Raw genomic sequence first — 17,661 nt, 5'->3', positions numbered from 1 at the left:
AAGGGGTCCCTTGGGTCCCTCCCTTCCCAGGTCTCCACCGGCGGGAAGGCTGACGATCGACAGTGGTGTAAGTGCCCACAATCTGCAGGTCGCAGGGCTTCCCGATCCTCCTCAGTCCCGGAGACTGAATCGGTGAAGCCCTCCCAGCCAGTTAAACCCAAGGCGCAGCGTGAGAAATCAAAGAAGAGCAGCTCTAAGCCCAAGGAACGCGCAGTGGTAGCCACCCCATCGCAACCTTCTAGCTCTGCATCTGCGGACGAGGTGGAGATTCTGGCGTCCGCTGAGGACCTCGATCTCACCGGTCCCTCAGACGCCGTGAATAGCTATAGCACTAGCACGGGTGCTCAATCGGAGGCAGCAGGTGACCCAGCGGCGTAATCTGCCGTCCCAGTCCCGGCACGCCTTTCTCAGCCATGGACAAAACCATCCTCCAGTGGAACTGCAGCGGTTTCTTCCACCATCTAGCTGAGCTCCGCCAACTTCTCAGCCTTCACCCTTTCCTCTGCATTGCTCTGCAGGAAACTTGGTTTCCAGCAATGCGCACCCCCGCCCTCCGTGGCTATCGGGGTTATTATAAGAACCGAGCAGCTTATGAAAGGGTGTCTGGTGGCGTCTGCATCTATGTCCTTAACTCTCTTCACAGCGAGTCTGTCCCTCTACAAACAGCTTTAGAGGCTGTCGTTGTTAGGGTGTGGACGCCGCAGGCTCTTACCGTCTGCAGTCTTTACCTTCCACCGGAGGGTGATGTCGCGCAGCATGTCCTGGCTGCGCTGATAGCCCAATTGCCGCCACCTTTCTTATTACTGGGCGACTTTAACGCCCATAACCCTCTGTGGGGTGGGTCAGTGGCAACAGGTCGAGGCGCCACCGTTGAGCATTTATTGTCGCAGCTCGATCTCTCGATTTTGAATGATGGTGCCTCCACACACTTCAGTGTGGCGCATGGCACCTACTCCGCCATTGATCTTTCAATCTGTAGCCCTAGCCTCTTCCCATCTGTCCACTGGAGTGTGCATGACGACCTGTGTGGTAGTGACCACTTTCCGATTTTTCTGTCACTACCACAGCGTCACTCTTCTGGGCGCCCTAGCAGATGGGCTATGAATAAGGCTGACTGGGACTTGTTCTCCTCCACTGCCGCTATTGAGCCTCTCTCAACTGATGCCATTGATGCGGTGGTTACATCGGTCACCGCCGGCATTGTCACTGCCGCCGAGTCTGCCATTCCCCGTTCTTCTGGGTCCCCTCGGCGGAGGGCTGTGCCTTGGTGGTCGCCTGAGATCGCTGAAGCGATTAAAGATCGCCGGCGGGCGCTCCAGCGTCACAAGCGACATCCCTCCATGGACCACCTTATCGCCTTCAAACGGCTGCGTGCGCGGGCCCGCCTCCTTATCCGCCAAGGCAAGAAGGAGTGCTGGGAGCGGTATGTGTCCACCATTCGACTCCATGTCACTCCATCGCAGGTCTGGGCCAAAATTCAACGGGTCTTCGGCTATCGGACCCCTGCCAGCGTCCCTGCGCTCTCACTGAATGGAGCAGTTTGTACTGACTCCGACGTCATTGCAAACCGCTTAGCAGAGCATTTTGCTATGAGTTCCGCTTCTGCGAATTACCCCCAGGCCTTCCGCTCCATTAAAGAGCGGATGGAACGTCGGAGCCTTTCTTTTCGCACCAACGCTTCTGAACCCTACAACGCTCCATTCAGTGAGTGGGAATTTCAGAGTGCCCTTGCCGCTTGCCCTGATACCGCTCCCGGGCCAGATCGCGTCCACTGTCAGATGCTGAAACACCTTTCAGTGGACTGCAAGCGACGCCTCCTCGACCTTTACAACCGTCTCTGGGTCGAGGGTGAGTTTCCGTCGCAATGGCGGGAAAGTATTGTCATCCCCATTTTGAAACCTGGAAAGAACCCTCTGGAGGTGGACAGCTACCGTCCCATTAGTCTCACCAACGTTCTTTGCAAGTTGCTTGAACGGATGGTGAGCCGGCGCTTAAATTGGGTGCTGGAGTCTCGGGGCCTTCTGGCTCCGTCTCAGGGTGGGTTCCGTAAAGGCCGCTCCGCCACCGACAATCTGGTGAGCCTTGAGTCGGCCATCCGTACAGCCTTTGCCCGCCGTCAGCACCTGGTCGCTGTCTTTTTCGACATGCGGAAGGCGTACGATACGACATGGCGTCATCACATCCTTTCTACGCTTCATGGATGGGGTCTTCGGGGCCCTCTGCCGATCTTTATCAGAAATTTTCTGTCGTATCGTACCTTCCGCGTGCAAGTCGCGGCCTCATATAGTTCCTCCCTCGTCCAGGAGAACGGGGTACCCCAGGGCTCTGTCCTCAGTGTCTGCCTGTTTTTAATTGCAATAAACGGTCTCGCTGCGGCAGTAGGAAATTCTGTCTCCGCTTCCCTGTATGCTGACGACTTCTGTCTTTACTATAGTTCTATTAGCATTGCAGCAGCTGAACGTCAGCTACAGGGCGTAGTCCGCAAGGCGCAGTCTTGGGCTGTAGCGCGTGGTTTTCAGTTTTCGGCTGCCAAGACCCGCGTTATGCATTTCTGCCGGCGCCGAACGGTCCATCCTGAGCCGCGGCTTTATCTTGCCGACGAACTTCTTGCTGTGGTGGAGACCCACAGGTTTTTGGGTGTCCTTTTTGATGCCCGGTTGACTTGGCTGCCTCATATCCGGCAGCTTAAACAAGCGTGTTGGCGGCATCTCAACGCCCTGCGTTGTTTGAGTCACACCCGCTGGGGCGCCGACCGATCTACCCTGTTGCGGCTCTACCAGGCATTAATCCAGTCTCGCCTGGATTATGGATGCCTAGCTTATGGCTCAGCATCCCCATCTGCGTTGCGGGTGCTGGACCCAATTCTCCACAGCGGGATACGCCTTGCCACTGGTGCTTTCCGCACCAGCCCTGTGGACAGCGTCCTAGTGGAGGCAGGTGTACCTCCACTGCGGTTCCGACGCCAACGTTTGCTGGCCGCTTATGCTGCCCATGTTTTTAGCTTGCCCGGGCATCCAAATTATCGTGTCCTGTTCCCGCAGTCAGTCGTCCATCTGCCAGACCGTCGGCCCCGGTCGGGTTGTCCGATCGCCGTACGCATCAAGGAGCTTCTCTGCGGGCTTGGGTTTTTCCCAGTTCCACCTCCTTTCCGGGCGCCTCTGCGTACACCCCCGTGGTGTGTTCCTCGCCCTTGCCTTCGGCTCGACTTGGCACAGGGCTCGAAGGACTCGGTCCCTCCAGAGGCCTTCCGCCGCCGCTTTTATTCCATCCTGGCCACGTATCAGGGCTCTGGAATTGTTTACACCGACGGTTCGATGGTTGCTGGTCATGTCGGGTATGCGCTAACTCTAGGGGATCATTCCGAACAACGGTCCTTGGCGGCTGGCTGCAGCGTTTACACTGCTGAGCTAGTCGCCATCTTTCGAGCCCTAGAGTATATCCGCTCATGCTCAGGTGAGTCCTTCGTTATCTGTAGCGATTCCCTGAGCGGTTTACGAGCTCTCGACCAGTGTTTTCCTCGTTCTCGTCTGGTGATGGCTATCCATGAGTCCCTGCATACTCTAGCGCGTTGCGGCCGCTCTGTGGTCTTTGTGTGGACCCCCGGTCATGTCGGTATCCCGGGCAATGAACATGTTGACCGCCTGGCGAAAGAGGCCACAAGTAAACAGTCTCTGGACGTTGGCCTCCCAGAGACTGATTTGCGGGCAGTCCTCCGCCGAAACGTTTTTGCGCTTTGGGACGCTGAATGGCGCAATCGGATCATGCCCAATAAACTCCGTGCCATCAAGGAGACGACGACTGTGTGGCGGTCATCCCTGCGAGCCAACCGCAGGGACTCTGTCGTCCTTTGTCGGCTCCGCATTGGCCACTCCCACCTGACACACAGTTATTTACTGCGCCGGGAGGACCCTCCTGTATGTCGCTGCGGGGCGGCTTTGACAGTGGCCCACATTTTGTTGGCCTGCCCCCTTTTAGCTGTGGTCAGGCAGACATTTGCGCTGCCTGATACGCTCCCTGCCCTCTTATGTGATGACCCTGGTATGGCTGACTTAGTTTTCCGTTTTATTCGGGCAGGGGGTTTTTATTATTTACTCTGAGTGTTTGTTCTGTTCGTTTGTGTTGATTCTGGCCATTGGCCTACGATTTTACGCTGAGTTTTTAATGTGTTCTCGGTGGTTGGCTTTTCCTTTTTATCTCTATGGTCGGCCAACCACTGTCACACTCTGTGTGATTTTAATTTGTTTCGTCTGATCTCTGTAGGGGTATTTCTTGTCCTGTGTCGTCTGACGTCTTTCCTGTTGTTCGTTTTTTATTCTCTTTGGGTGGTTTTACTTTTTTGGAAAAAGGGACCAATGACCGTCGTAGCCTGGTCCCTTTCATCCCCCCCAAACCAACCAACCAACCAACCTCACCCAACCAACCTCAGTGTTGCCAGTGTACACCGCCAACCGTTTTTCTGCCCTGGATGCAGCAAACTGATCGAGGTAGAATGCCGACACCTCTGTAGATATCATGGAGCAGGATTATCCAGCCTCTGCACCCTGTAGCAGCGAGTCTTTGTAGGGCGGCACTAGGCAGCCTCTTCATTTTTTTCGTCCTCCACTTTCCCTGTCATGACTCTCCTCTAATGGAACATACACAGCCTTAGATCCAACAAGGAGGAATTACGGCTGCTCTTGGAATTGCAGGAAACAAAATTACATCCTCACGACCCCTTTGACCTCTTGCATTTTGTTCCAGTTCACTTTGAGCTTCCTTCCAAGGACGTAATTCCATCTTGTGGGGGAGTCACACCACTCATCCAGTATGACATTCGCAGTCAAACCACCTGCCTGAAAACCCAGCCGCAAAACTTAGCAGTCCACATTTTCCTTCCTCGCTTCACCTTTTCCCTTTGTACTGTTTACATTCCTCCTTCATTTGGTGTCACCAGGGCAGACTTCCTCCAGCTTATTGGAAACTCCCTCACCTATTTTTGCTGCTTGATGACTTTAATGTGCCCCATTCTCTTTGGGACTCTCCCAGAACCCGTCAGAGAAGTGCCCTCTTGGCTGACCATCTCGCAACTCAACCTCATCTGCCTTAACACTGGAGCACCCTCATTCCACACAGACTCCACGCACACCTATTCACATTTGGACCTCTTGTTCTGCACTGCCCAGCTTGCACATCATCTTGAGTGGTCCATTCTCTCTGACATGTACTTCAGTGACCATTTCCCGTGTGCTATCCATTTGCTAACTCCTACCCCACTTTTGTGCAAACCCAAAAGGCAGCTTTCTAAGACTGACTGGAGGCTTTACTCCTCCATGGTGACGTTTGATGAACAACTTTTCCTCAGTTGTGATGAGCAGGTAGAATTCCTTACAAACGTTATCCATAGTGCCACATAATTTTCCATTCCCTGCACTTCATCTTTACCGCGCCGTCGTAAGAGGTGACTAAAAGGAGTCTCGCACTTTTTGGTCCTATAAGTTCAGGTCCCATTTTATGGTTTGACCTGCCACTTTCCAAATTCTACAGAAGTGTGGGCCATATGGGGAAGGGCGCCTTACGTGGTGAATGAGTTATCCGTAGTGCCCTTAGATTCGATCTCCTGAACCTCTTGTCATGGCTTTGCATCTCCATCTGTAATTAAACTATTTGGGCGAGGACACTTTCCGGGGCATGTAATCTTCTTCCGTTGTCTCCTGTCCTCTTTCGCCCCCATGACGATATTGGATTTCTCTGCGCCCAATATCCAACAATGTTGCTAGTCCATTGTGGTAGAGCCATCATGTTCCCATTTGGTGGTAGCCCCCTGACAACACAGGGATCGCAATGCTGGTGTCTGAACAGTAAACTCCCCACGTATGCCGAGGAGTAGATGCCTGTCTTCCGGGGGCATCAGGACTCCCAGCAATGGCCATCGTGCCAGGTGCCAGGTGCCTCGTGCGGTGGCTGGGTAGCACCCATGGGAGAGCCCCTGATCGGAGTGGGTGGCGTCAGGATGGATGACCTGCAATGATGCGGACCAAGGCATCTCTTGCTGGTGACCATACGGCACCAGTAATCTCTTAGAAGGGCAAGATCGAGTATAATGCTGACAGATATGACCCTGAATCGTTTCCCTCCCTTCTTATACCATGGGAGGAACATAGGGCTACAGAAAGAAGAGAGCCATATTCGCCTTGGTATTTAGTCTGTAACATAATGGATGGGTCTCCTTTCTACCTAGAAAGCCTCAAGTTTTTGTTTAATATCTTGAAGATAAGTTTGGGGAAGTGACAGTGCTGTCCAAGATGAGAAGCAGTGGAGTCTTGATTCAGACAGCATCCCCAGCCCAATCCCGGGCGTTACTTGCTTGTGACCAGCTGGGTGATATTCCTGTTTCAGTCACTCCCCATAAAAGCCTCAACATGGTCAAGGGGATTATTTTCCATCGCAACCTCCTCTTGCAGTATGATGATGAGCTCCATGCCAATCTAGAATGGGAGAGTGTTCATTTCATCCGGTGCGTTTACAGGGACCCAAAGGCAACAGTGTTGCTACCGGTGCCTTCATCTTGGCCTTTGAGGGTGATTCATTGCCTGGAAAGGTCAAGGTGATGGTTTACCTCTGTGACATTAAACCATACGTTCCTCCCCCATACAGTGCTTTAAGTGCTGGAAATTCGGCCATGGGTTTTCCCGCTGCATTTCCAGTGCCACATGGTGAGACTGCGGACGTCTACTGCATCCAGATACTCCACGTGCGCCTCCTCCCACTTGTATCAGCTGTGGAGAGCAGCACTCCCCCTGCTTGCAGACTGCACAGTACTCCAAAAGGAGTGGAAAATCATGGAGTATAAAACTCTGGTGTCCGCCGCTCGTGGTCTCGCGGTAGCGTTCTCGCTTCCCGAGCACGGGGTCCCGGGTTCGATTCCCGGCGGGGTCAGGGATGTTCACCTGCCTCGAGATGACTGGGTGTTTGTGTTGTCCTCATCATTTCATCATCATCCAGGAAAGTGGCGCAATTGGACTGAGCAAAGATTGGGTAATTGTACGGGCGCTGATAACCACGCAGTTGAGCGCCCCACAAACCAAACATCATCATCATCATAAAACTCTGGACCGGTTAACTTACCAAAAAGCTAAACAAATTTGAACAATTACATTCTGTTCGGTCAATGTCCACATATGCTGCAGCTACATTACCATCACCGTCACAAGTACCAGTTGTACCCCACTCTGTACCACGAACAGTGGACCCTCTGGGCCTCCAGAATACATCCGTCCCCTTGGTGGTAGGGGGTAGGGGGAAAATCTCCTTCCGTTGCTCCCAAAGTACCTACTAACCCAGGGGACATTGCTCCCCCCCAAGCTGCAGAAGCAACAGCCTTCTCCAGCTCCTCTTTTGTGGAAACGGTCCCTTGGGACCTTTTCTCCCAAGGTTTCCACTAATGCCACAGTGGACACTTGCCAGTGGCTAAAGGAGCCAAAAGCTGGTGGATGACGGTCTTCCTCCATGCCTGAAGCTACTTCGGAGAAGTCCTTCCAGCAAGACCCTAAAGAGAAGCAAGAGGGCAAGCAAACAAAGATGTCTGTAAGAAAAAGGACCCTCCAGTGGCCCCAACACCACCACTCCCTACCAATTCTGCACCTGAGGATGAGGCGGAGATCTTAGCATCTTCTGAGGACCTGGATTCATAGATGTATCATCCACAATAGGAATGGATACAAATACTCCATCAGTGGCAGCAGGTGACCCTGAGGTGTAACCTGCCTCCTTGGTGCTTCATGCCTTCCCAGCCTCACGATAACGTCATCCTCCAGCGGAATTGCTGCCATTTTTTCCACCACCTGGCTGAGCTAAGGCAACTGCTTTCTGCATTGCCCTCCAGCAAACCTGGTTCCCGGCAATGCGGGCCCTTGCCCTCCACTGCTATATGGTATATTACAAGAACCGTAGCGACTATAATAAAGTGTCAGGTGGAGTTTGTGTCTGTCCTGAACTCAGTATGCAGTGAACCTGGGCCCCTTCTAACCCCTCTTAAAGCTGTGGCTGTCAGGATGAAGATGACGCGGGAAATAACTGTCTGCAACACACATCTTCCTCCAGATGGTGCAGTACCCTGAACGAATTGGCTGCACTGATTCATCAACTCCCTAAACCTTTCCTACTTTTGGGAGAGTTGTGGGGTGGCACCGTGCTTACGGGCCGAGGTAGAGATGTTGAAACTTTCCTGTCACAACTTGACCTCTGCCTCTTAAATACTGGGGCCCTCACACATTTCAGTGTGGCTTATGACATTTACTCAGCCATTGATCTATCCCTCTGCAGCCTAGGGCTTTTCCCATCTGTCCACTGTAGAGCCCACAATGACTTGTGTGGTAATGACAAAGCCAACGTCACCATCAGCCATCGAGCCGTCGGAGTAAACCACTTCATGGTCCCGGTACATGCCAAGGATCGAGAGGAAGTGACAGCAGAGAGCCTTGGGGTTAACTGAGTCCTTAGGCTCATGTCAAAGGTCCCGGTGAAGCTTTGGCCTAGGCGTACACCGGACTCGTCCTAAAAGCTCCCGTTGCCAGTCAGATGCCATAGTGGTGCACTGGGTCGAGTAAACACAATGCTGAGGGGGCTGTCAAACCATAAACCAGACTCCCGTAGTCAAGGTGGGATTGAGCAAGGGCTCTGTAGAGCTGCAGCAGCATACAGTGATCTGCACCCCAATTGGTGTTGCTCAGGCAGCAGAGGGCATTGAGGTGCTGCCAGCACTTCCACCTCAGCTGACGAAGATGAGGAAACCACATCAATCAGGGTGTTGAAAACCAGTCCTAAGAATCAATAAGTCTCCACTACAGTGAGCGGTTTCTGTGTAGCCTGTTTGGCCAGCCTGTCGGCAAGTTCCTTTTCCTTAGATTCCAACGTGGTCTGGGATCCACACGAACACCACAGTACGACTGGACTGTTCCAGGGCATAGATGGACTCCTGGATGGTCACTGCCAAAGGATGGCAGGGGTAGCACTGTTCAATAGCTTGGAGGCAACGTAAATGGTGATCAGTTGTGCACGCCCAACCTTCAATGGAGGGATTACGGCCTCCACCAGGACGCTGCACAAGGAAAGCACATATTTGTAGTTCTCCTGGGAATCTGAATTACTGTCTCCTTTTTGCACCCACGGCAGTTCATCTCCCGCACCGGAGACCCAGTTCAGGGCTTAAGATTGTGGTTAGTGTCTGATCTTATCTGTCTGAAATGGAGTCCTTGCCTTTACCATGGTATACTCGAGGTCCATTCATGTACACGTCCATGGCCACAGCCAGGTGTGGAGGATGAGAGAGCACAGTGATTTAATTTTTTATGCAATAGTCACGCACCAACAGGGATGAATGTGCAGGTGTGTTATCGTGATGCTACAGCTATGAAATCTCCCTTTCCCTTTCAGGCCATTTCCTTCTCATATTTTCTCTCAGGTGTTGCAACACGTCCTGCTAGTACCATTGATTAACAGTTTTTTCCTGTGCCATGAATTCATGATGAACTAATCCTTCAAAGTCAAAGAAAACTATCAGCATGGCTTTGACATTTGACCTGACCTGACAGGCTTTTTTTGGCCTTGGAAAACCTTTTCTGGTCCATTGTAAGATTTAACCTTGGTCTCAACATCACATCCATAGACTTACATCTCATCACCAGTTAAGATTCTCTTAAGGAACATCTCGTTCTCATTTGCGTGATTCAGAAGCTTTTCAGCAGATTGTGTGGCAAAGATCTTTTTTGGTCTTGACTAATGCACCATGGGACAAACTTGGTGGAACACGATGGATTCCAAGAGGCTGTGTCAGGATTTCATGACATGATCCAGTTGAAGTGATACATTCCTCTGCATTCTCTTGGACAGTCAATCTTCGATTGGCACACACAATTTTGTTGATATTCCTGACATGAGCGTTGTCGGTAGCCATCAAATCGTGTCCTGAACAAGGGTCATTTTTAACTTCCGTGTGCCCCTTTTAAACCGTGTGAACCATTTGTAACAATGAGTATGGCTTAAGCACTCATCACCATAGGCTTCATGCATCATTTGGTGTGTCTCTGGAAAGGTTTTCTTGAGTTTCACCCAAAATTTAATGGAGATGCGTTGCTCTTCTAACTCTGCCATCTTGAAATATGGTAACTGTGCGTCACAGAGTTCTGCTCAATACAGCACACACAACAATGAAACTTCCAGCAGTTACACATTAAACACAGGCATGTGCGTGGATGCCAACCGCATTTTGCTTCAATACACCATTGGTGTGAAATTAGGAATGTTTCAAAATTTTTTGAACATGCCTCATAAATGTAATTGGAGCTATTGGTAGTAAGCTTAATTGTTTACGCAGTTCCCTACATGAAGTGTATCCTTGCAGCACACTTCTGTGTTATAAATAAAATGTTTCTGTGTAAAGAATTGTCCCCAGAAAATTAAGCCATATGTGAATGGAAGTCTGCAAAGTAAGCTTATTTTCTGATGCTTTCATACCAAAATTAGCAAGGCACGTTGCTGCCCAGCATTGAATTGCAGAATTATTGTGTATAGCACTGTGGCATGCCTGTTTATTTCTATAATCAGAATTATCTAATAGTAATTCCTCACCATATTGTTTTGGCAGTTTTACTTGATTTTGGCGGCACTGGTTTTACCCAGATTAAGGTGTTCATGGTACACATTTGACGTAGTTGCATGTCCAAAGGTTAAGTTTAATTTAGTTTAGATTTTCACCTGTTACATGGATGCTGCGTGAGACATCTTGTCATGATGTAAAATGTTTCAGTGCATTCACAAACAAGGTACTTTTTCTCCCTGAAAACATGGCTACTTGTTGGCCTTTTACATAACTGGATTCATGCCTGTTTGACTTCACAGATAGTGAGACACACTTCATACAGAACATTTCTTATGCATCCAGCCTCATTGGTCTACCCACAACAGAGATTTTGTTTAACTATTCAACTTGTCAAGGAGTGTTTGAAATACCACTTAATGGTAAATCAGATGGTCATAACAACTGCACAACTAGGAGGATTTGTTTTGACATGGAATGTAGTGGAATAACTTTTACTGATTTGGTTGTTATGAATTTTAATGTTGTTTACTGATTTTTGTATTTCTTTGGTGAACGGAAAGAACTAGAAGTGCTGAAAGATTGACTTGTAGCAAAGCATGAGGCATGTGTTATGTTGGAATGTGATAATTTGCTTCTGCAATGGTGAAGCCAACGAATTTCAACATGAAAATATATGCTTGGTTCACCCACTTTTACTCTTCCTATAAGCGCTAATTTGAAAACAAGCGAATCAACCACCTGACATATTTTGCATATTGTCACTCAACAGTATCTCAAGGAATAATTTTCTGGGGCAACTCAACACTTAGAACAAAAATATTGATTGCATAAAAGTGAGCAGTAAGAATAATATGTCGTGTTCGCCTGCGGTGATCTCTCCCCATGTAATGTCCGTAGTTTTGGAGCTCTGAAGAAAGACATTTGGGGCCATTGATATGCTTCAGACAAAGAAATGCTTGCTTGGGTAGAGTCGTGGTTCCATTGGCAATGACAAATGTTTTACCATGAAGACATTGACTGTCTTGTCCCTCAGTGGGATGAGTACACTGAAGCACCAAACAAACTGATATAGTCATGCGTATTCAAATACAGAGATATGTAAACAGGCAGAATACGGTGCTGCAGTTGGCAACGCTTATATAAGACAACGTGTGTGGCACAGTTGTTAGATTGGTTACTGCTGCTACAATGGCAGGTTATCAAGATTTAAGTGAGTTTGAACACGTTATAGTTGGCACGTGAGTGATGGGGCTCAACATTTCCAAGATAGTGATGAAGTGGGGATTTTCCCATATGACCACTTGACAAGTGTACTGTGAATATCAGGAATCTCGTAAAATATCTAATCATCAACATAGAGGCTTTGTAACAGTGTGGGGCATGTGTAGTTGGAGTGATATGGGCCTACTGATACGTCTATATACGACTCTGACAGGTGACACATTATGCAAACATTCTGTCTGATCACCTGCCTCCATTCATGTCCATTGTGCATTCCAACAGGCAATTCCAACAGGACAGTATGATATCCCACACATCCAGAATTGCTGCAGAGTGGCTCCAGGAACACTCTTCTGAGTTTAAACACTTCTGCTGGCCAACAAACTCCCCAGACATGAACATTATTGAGTGTCTCTGGGATGCCTTGCAACGTGCTGTTCAGAAGAGATTTTATTTTATTTTATTTACATGTCAAGTTCCATAGGTCCAAATTGAGGAGCAAATCTCCAAGGTCATGGAACTTGACAGTACATGAAATTACAACATAAAAGTAATAACAGACAAAAATAAATGTTTATAAACCCATAAAAAGTCAGTCCATAAGTTTAAGTAAACACAATTTACTATACAACAAGAATCACCTTAATTTTTCAGGCAACTCCTCGACAGAATAGGAGTGACCCATGAGGAACCTCTTCAGTTTCAATTTGAAAGCGTATGGATTACTGCTAAGATTTTTGAATTAGAGTGGTAGCTTATTGAAAATGGATGCAGCAATATAGTACACATCTTCCTGCACGATGCATGTTTTATTTCTGCCAATGTTAACTGAGTGAAAGCTGCTTATTCTTGGTAATAAGCTAGTATTGTTAACAAGAATTTACAGTAAGGAATATATATATTGAGAGTCCAGTGTCAAAATATCCAGACTCATGAACAGGGGTTGACAGGAAGTTTGTGAACTTACACCACTTATTGCCTGAACCACCCATTTCTGAGCCAAAAATATCCTTTTAGAATGGGAAGAGTTACCCCAAAATGTAATACCATATGACATAAGTGAATGAAAATAAGCAAAGTAAACTAATTTTCGTGTCGAACGATCACTCATTTCAGATACTGTTCGAATAGTAAAAATGGCAGCATTAAGTCTCTGAACAAGATCCTGAATGTGGGCTTTCCACAACAGCTTACTGTCTCTCTGAACACGTAGAAATTTGAACTGTTCAGTTTCACTAATCGGGGTGGCCAAGCGGTTCTAGGCGCTACAGTTTGGAACCGCGCGACCACTATGGTCGCAGGTTCGAATCCTGCCTCGGGCATGGATGTGTGCGATTTCCTTAGGTTAGTTAGGTTTAATTAGTTCTAAGTTCTAGGGGACTGATGACCTCAGAAGTTAAGTCTCATAGTGTTCAGTCATTTGAACCTTTTTTTTTTACTTATCATATGCCTATTCTGTGAAATTAAAATGTCAGGTTTTGTTGAATTGTGTGTTAGAAACTGTAAAAACTGAGTCTTACTGTGATTTAGCGTTAGTTTATTTTCTACAAGCCATGAACTTAGGTCATGTTTTGCACTATTTGAAACCGAGCTAATGTTGCACACAACATCCTTTACTACCAAGCTAGTGTCATCAGCAAGCAGAAATCTTTTAGCGTTACCCGTAATACTAGAGGGCATATCATTTATATAAATAAGGAACAGGAGTGACCCCAACACTGATCCCTGGGGCACACCCCCACTTGACGTACCCCACTCAGACCCCACATCACAGCCGTTATAAACATTGTGAATAATGACCTTTTGCTGTCTGTTGCTAAAGTAAGAGGTGAACCAATTGTGAGCTACTCCCTGTATTCCGTAATGGTCCAACTTCTGGAGCATTACTTTGTGATCAACACAATCAAATGCCTTAGTTAAATCAAAAAAATATGCCTAGCATTCAAAACCTTTTGTTTAACCCATCCAGTACCTCAGAGAGAGAGAAGAGAATATAGCATTTTCAGTTGTTAAATGACTTCTAAAGCCGAACTGTACATTTGATAGTAAATGGTGTGATATAAAATGATCAATTATCCTTACATACTCAACCTTTTCATTAACTTTAGTAAACACTGATGGCCTAGAAATAGATCTAAAATGATCTACATTATCCCTTTTCCCTTTTTATAAAGCGGCTTTACTACTGAGTATTTTAATCGTGCAGGAAACTGACCATTCCTAAACGAAAAAATTACAAATATGGCTAAATACAGCGCTAACGTGTGCAGCACAGTACTTTAATATTCTGGTAGGCACCCCATCATAACCATGAGTGTCCTTAGTCTTCAGTGATTTAATTATTGACTCAATCTCCCTCTTGTCTGTATCAGAGGAGTGTTTCAGACATCATCTTGGAAAGGCATTTGTCAAGAGAGTTATGATCCCCTATAGAAACTAAATTTTTATTTAATTCACCAGCAATGCTTAGAAAATGATTGTTAAATATTATACATATAGCTGATTTATCAGTAACAGAAATATTTTTACTACGAACTGACGTTATATTGTCAAGCTTGTGCTGCTGACCATACACTTCCTTCACAACTGACCATATGGTTTTAATTTTATCCTGTGAGTTAGCTATTCTATTTGCATACCACATACTCTTTGCCTTCCTGATAACATTTTTTAAGCACCTTACAATACTGTTTCTAATGGGCTACTGTAGCTTGATTGTGAGTTCTTGTAAAATTTTGATATAATTCCCACTGTGTTCTACATGATATCCTTATCCCACTAGTCAGCCACCCAGGCTGCCTATTACTGCTAGTATCATGCTTAGAACATTCTAATGGAAAGCAGCTCTCAAAGAGCATGAGAAATGTGTTAAGGAAAGCCTTCTATTTATCATCTATGTTATTGGCAATATAAACATCCTGCCACTCTTGTTCCTTGACAAGGTTTAAAAAACTCTGTTGCTGTTGGATTAACTTTCCTACATAGTTTGTAATCAAATGTGACATTTGTTTGAGTACTAAAGCCTTTTAGTGTTAAAACTTGTGCATCAAGGTCTGAAAAGCCATTCAACCTTTTACTAACAGAATGCCCATCTAGTAATGAAGAATGAATAAAAATATTGCCTATGGCTCTGCTACTGTTCCTCTGTACCCTAGTTGGGAAAAAAACACTGTCTGCATCACATCATATGAATTTGTGAGATCTACCAAAATCCTTTTTCTTGCACCATCATATACAAAATTTATATTGAAGTCACACATATAACTAATTTCTGGTACTTCCTACAAAGTCAATCAAGAACCCTCTCTAGCTTGAACAGAAATGCTCTGAAGCCAGGGTTAGGGGACCTATAAACAATAATTCCCCTGCACAACATTCAAATATCTGTTCAGTGCAGTGCCGTGATATGTCTATGAACTCGAATGTAATCTCCTTCCCCTTCTATTCTTATGGATTTATGGACAAACCTGCAGTATTCATGGTGTCAGTTCCCGCCAGCACTACTTCAGGCATTAGTAGAGTCCATGCCACATCATGTTGCGGCACTTGTGCATGCTCGCAGGGTCCCTACACGATATTAGGCACGTGTAATAGTTTGTTTGGCTCTTCAGTGTATGTTAACAGTTATAGTGATTTATTTTGAAATAATAAAAAGTTTACATACTTTTTCTGCATGTCTCGTTTTCATTTGACTGATCCTTGCATATTGAACTTATTTACTGGTATTTATTGAATTGCTGTCCATATAAAAATCAGTTTTCAGACATTATCATGGATGTAGTTCACATATACACTGAACGACAAGGTTGCACTAACTGTACTTCTCTTACCACTGAAATATAAACGCATACCTTGGCATAAAAAGTGGCAATCCAAAATTATCAGTTTTTTGTTACAAAAACAAACTTATGTCTGTATACATTAACAGTTTTACCAGGAGGCTTTACATTTGAAATCTTCTATTGAATAATAGCATTTATCTATTAGTAAATGCTCCAGTTCATTCTTTAAGGTATTAATTTAGCTACCTTGAGATCAGATGGTAGTCTCGTGTAAAAAATTGTTGCTATTGCGTGTGGTCTACAGTCTGCAGTCTTTTTATTACTTTTAATTCTGTGAAAGTTTGCAGTTGCCTGTCTGTTGTAGTTATGTACATTACTGTTCATCAGGTTATGTTCTGGATTTAGTTTCACTAACATGACTGCCTGTAGGATGTACACAGAGTAGGTGGTATAAGTATTTTAAATTTTCTGAAAATTCCTGTACAAGGCTCTCTCTTGTGTGCCTAAGATACCACACTTATTGCTGCCGCCCCCCTCCCCCCTTTTTTAGTCCGAAAAGCCTGTCGAAGCTATCTAGACTGCTGGTGGCCCAACTGTATCAGTACCATGCTGAAGATGCAGATGAATCAGACCGGAATATATTTGCCGTAGGGTATCACAGTCCATGCATACTGACACCAGTTTCAGTAAATAAACTTTTATAATGTTGTCTTACAAATATGATATGTGTGCTTTTTCTATGATAGGTGTGTGTTACAATATCCAAAAATGTGTGGGGCTCATCAAAAGTAGCATTGCATAGTGAATTCATATTCTGGAGTAGTGGATTTCTAATCTCCATATAGCTGTTCTGCTTCAAATTCTTCATGGTTTCCATAAATCATTCCACATCTAATATAGAATGGTTGCTTCAAAAAAGCTGCATCTATCGCTTCCCTTCTCAACTCCACACCCATACTATCTGTAATGGCCTTGACTTCAATGAGACAGTAAATGTTAAATCTCATTTCTTTTTTAGTTTCATTCTTTGAGAATAACTGTTGTTTGTAGGAAAATTAATATGTTGATGTCGCTACTTTAATGATGAAACAGTACCTGTACTAAGAGTGACATGTTTTAAAATGAAGATTCACATAATTGAATAATGTTTTTTTAATTCCTTGTTTCCAAATATTAATAATTTGTTTTGTCCATTTACAGTGGGGATCAGAACATGGCTCATATGAAACATGTGAACAACCTAGTGAAGTTAAGGAGTCTCTTTAAAAATCTGAAATATGTTCCTGAGCCTATTCAGGGATATGTCGTCCCATCTGATGATGCCCATCAGGTGTGTATCTTGTAAGAGCTTACTAATGACATTGTACTATTAGATACATCTGTGAAAAATAGACATAGGGGCAAAGCTAGAGAGATTCAATGGCTGAAAGGAAGCTGTAGTGTTAATGCTGATAAGTAATGAAACTGAAAGTTGGGTACTAAGAGTACAGTTTGTTGATAGGAACTTACTGATAAAAAAGAAATGGTTACTTAGCATGCCAGAGAATGCAAAAAGGGAACATTAAAATCTTAACTGAGCAACATTTCCATTTATGAATGAAATGCAGTCACGACAACCCTTCTAAAGGCTCTTTAATAATGAACAAATAGAAATTTCATTTTTATGATAACTAACCCCATTGAGTTTACTTCATGGTAATGTATGGAATGGTGAATGGTTTAACAGAGTATCTAAAGATGATAGGGGAAATGCTATTATTGTTGAAAAGTAAAATGAAAATACAAAAACATACAAAAGTTAAGTTTTTAGGATTGTCTTGAAGGAATATTGACAGTGTAAACAACACTCTGGTGAGTAAAAGAATTGATAAATACATCCTATAAAGGAAAATGTGGAGCAGAAAGAAATAGGGAGAAAGAGGAGACTGTAAATTAGGGAGAAAGAGGAGACTGTAAATTGAAGAAGCTTAACTGCTGGAGAGAGATTATTTTTCATAAATAACTTTAATAACTCATGTGATAATGATAAGTAGTAATAGTGGAAGAAGTAAAGATAACAATTCATCATAAAGTTGAGACATG

General features: G+C 45.5%; 1 protein-coding gene across 2 annotated transcripts in view; it reads left to right on the top strand.

Moving 5' to 3' along the window:
• LOC126187664 (xaa-Pro aminopeptidase 1) overlaps positions 1-17,661 on the top strand; it is a 160,621-nt gene that overhangs the window by 12,861 nt on the left and 130,099 nt on the right. For both annotated transcript variants that reach the window (XM_049928890.1, XM_049928889.1), the window contains exon 2: positions 16,780-16,909. In XM_049928890.1, the coding sequence (XP_049784847.1) occupies positions 16,793-16,909 (117 nt within the window). In that variant the 5' untranslated portion in view covers positions 16,780-16,792. The remainder of the gene's footprint in view (positions 1-16,779; positions 16,910-17,661) is intronic.

This window comes from Schistocerca cancellata, chromosome 5 (genome assembly GCF_023864275.1).
Source record: "Schistocerca cancellata isolate TAMUIC-IGC-003103 chromosome 5, iqSchCanc2.1, whole genome shotgun sequence".
Lineage (NCBI taxonomy): Eukaryota > Metazoa > Arthropoda > Insecta > Orthoptera > Acrididae > Schistocerca > Schistocerca cancellata.
This window is presented reverse-complemented; position numbering and strand designations above follow the sequence as displayed.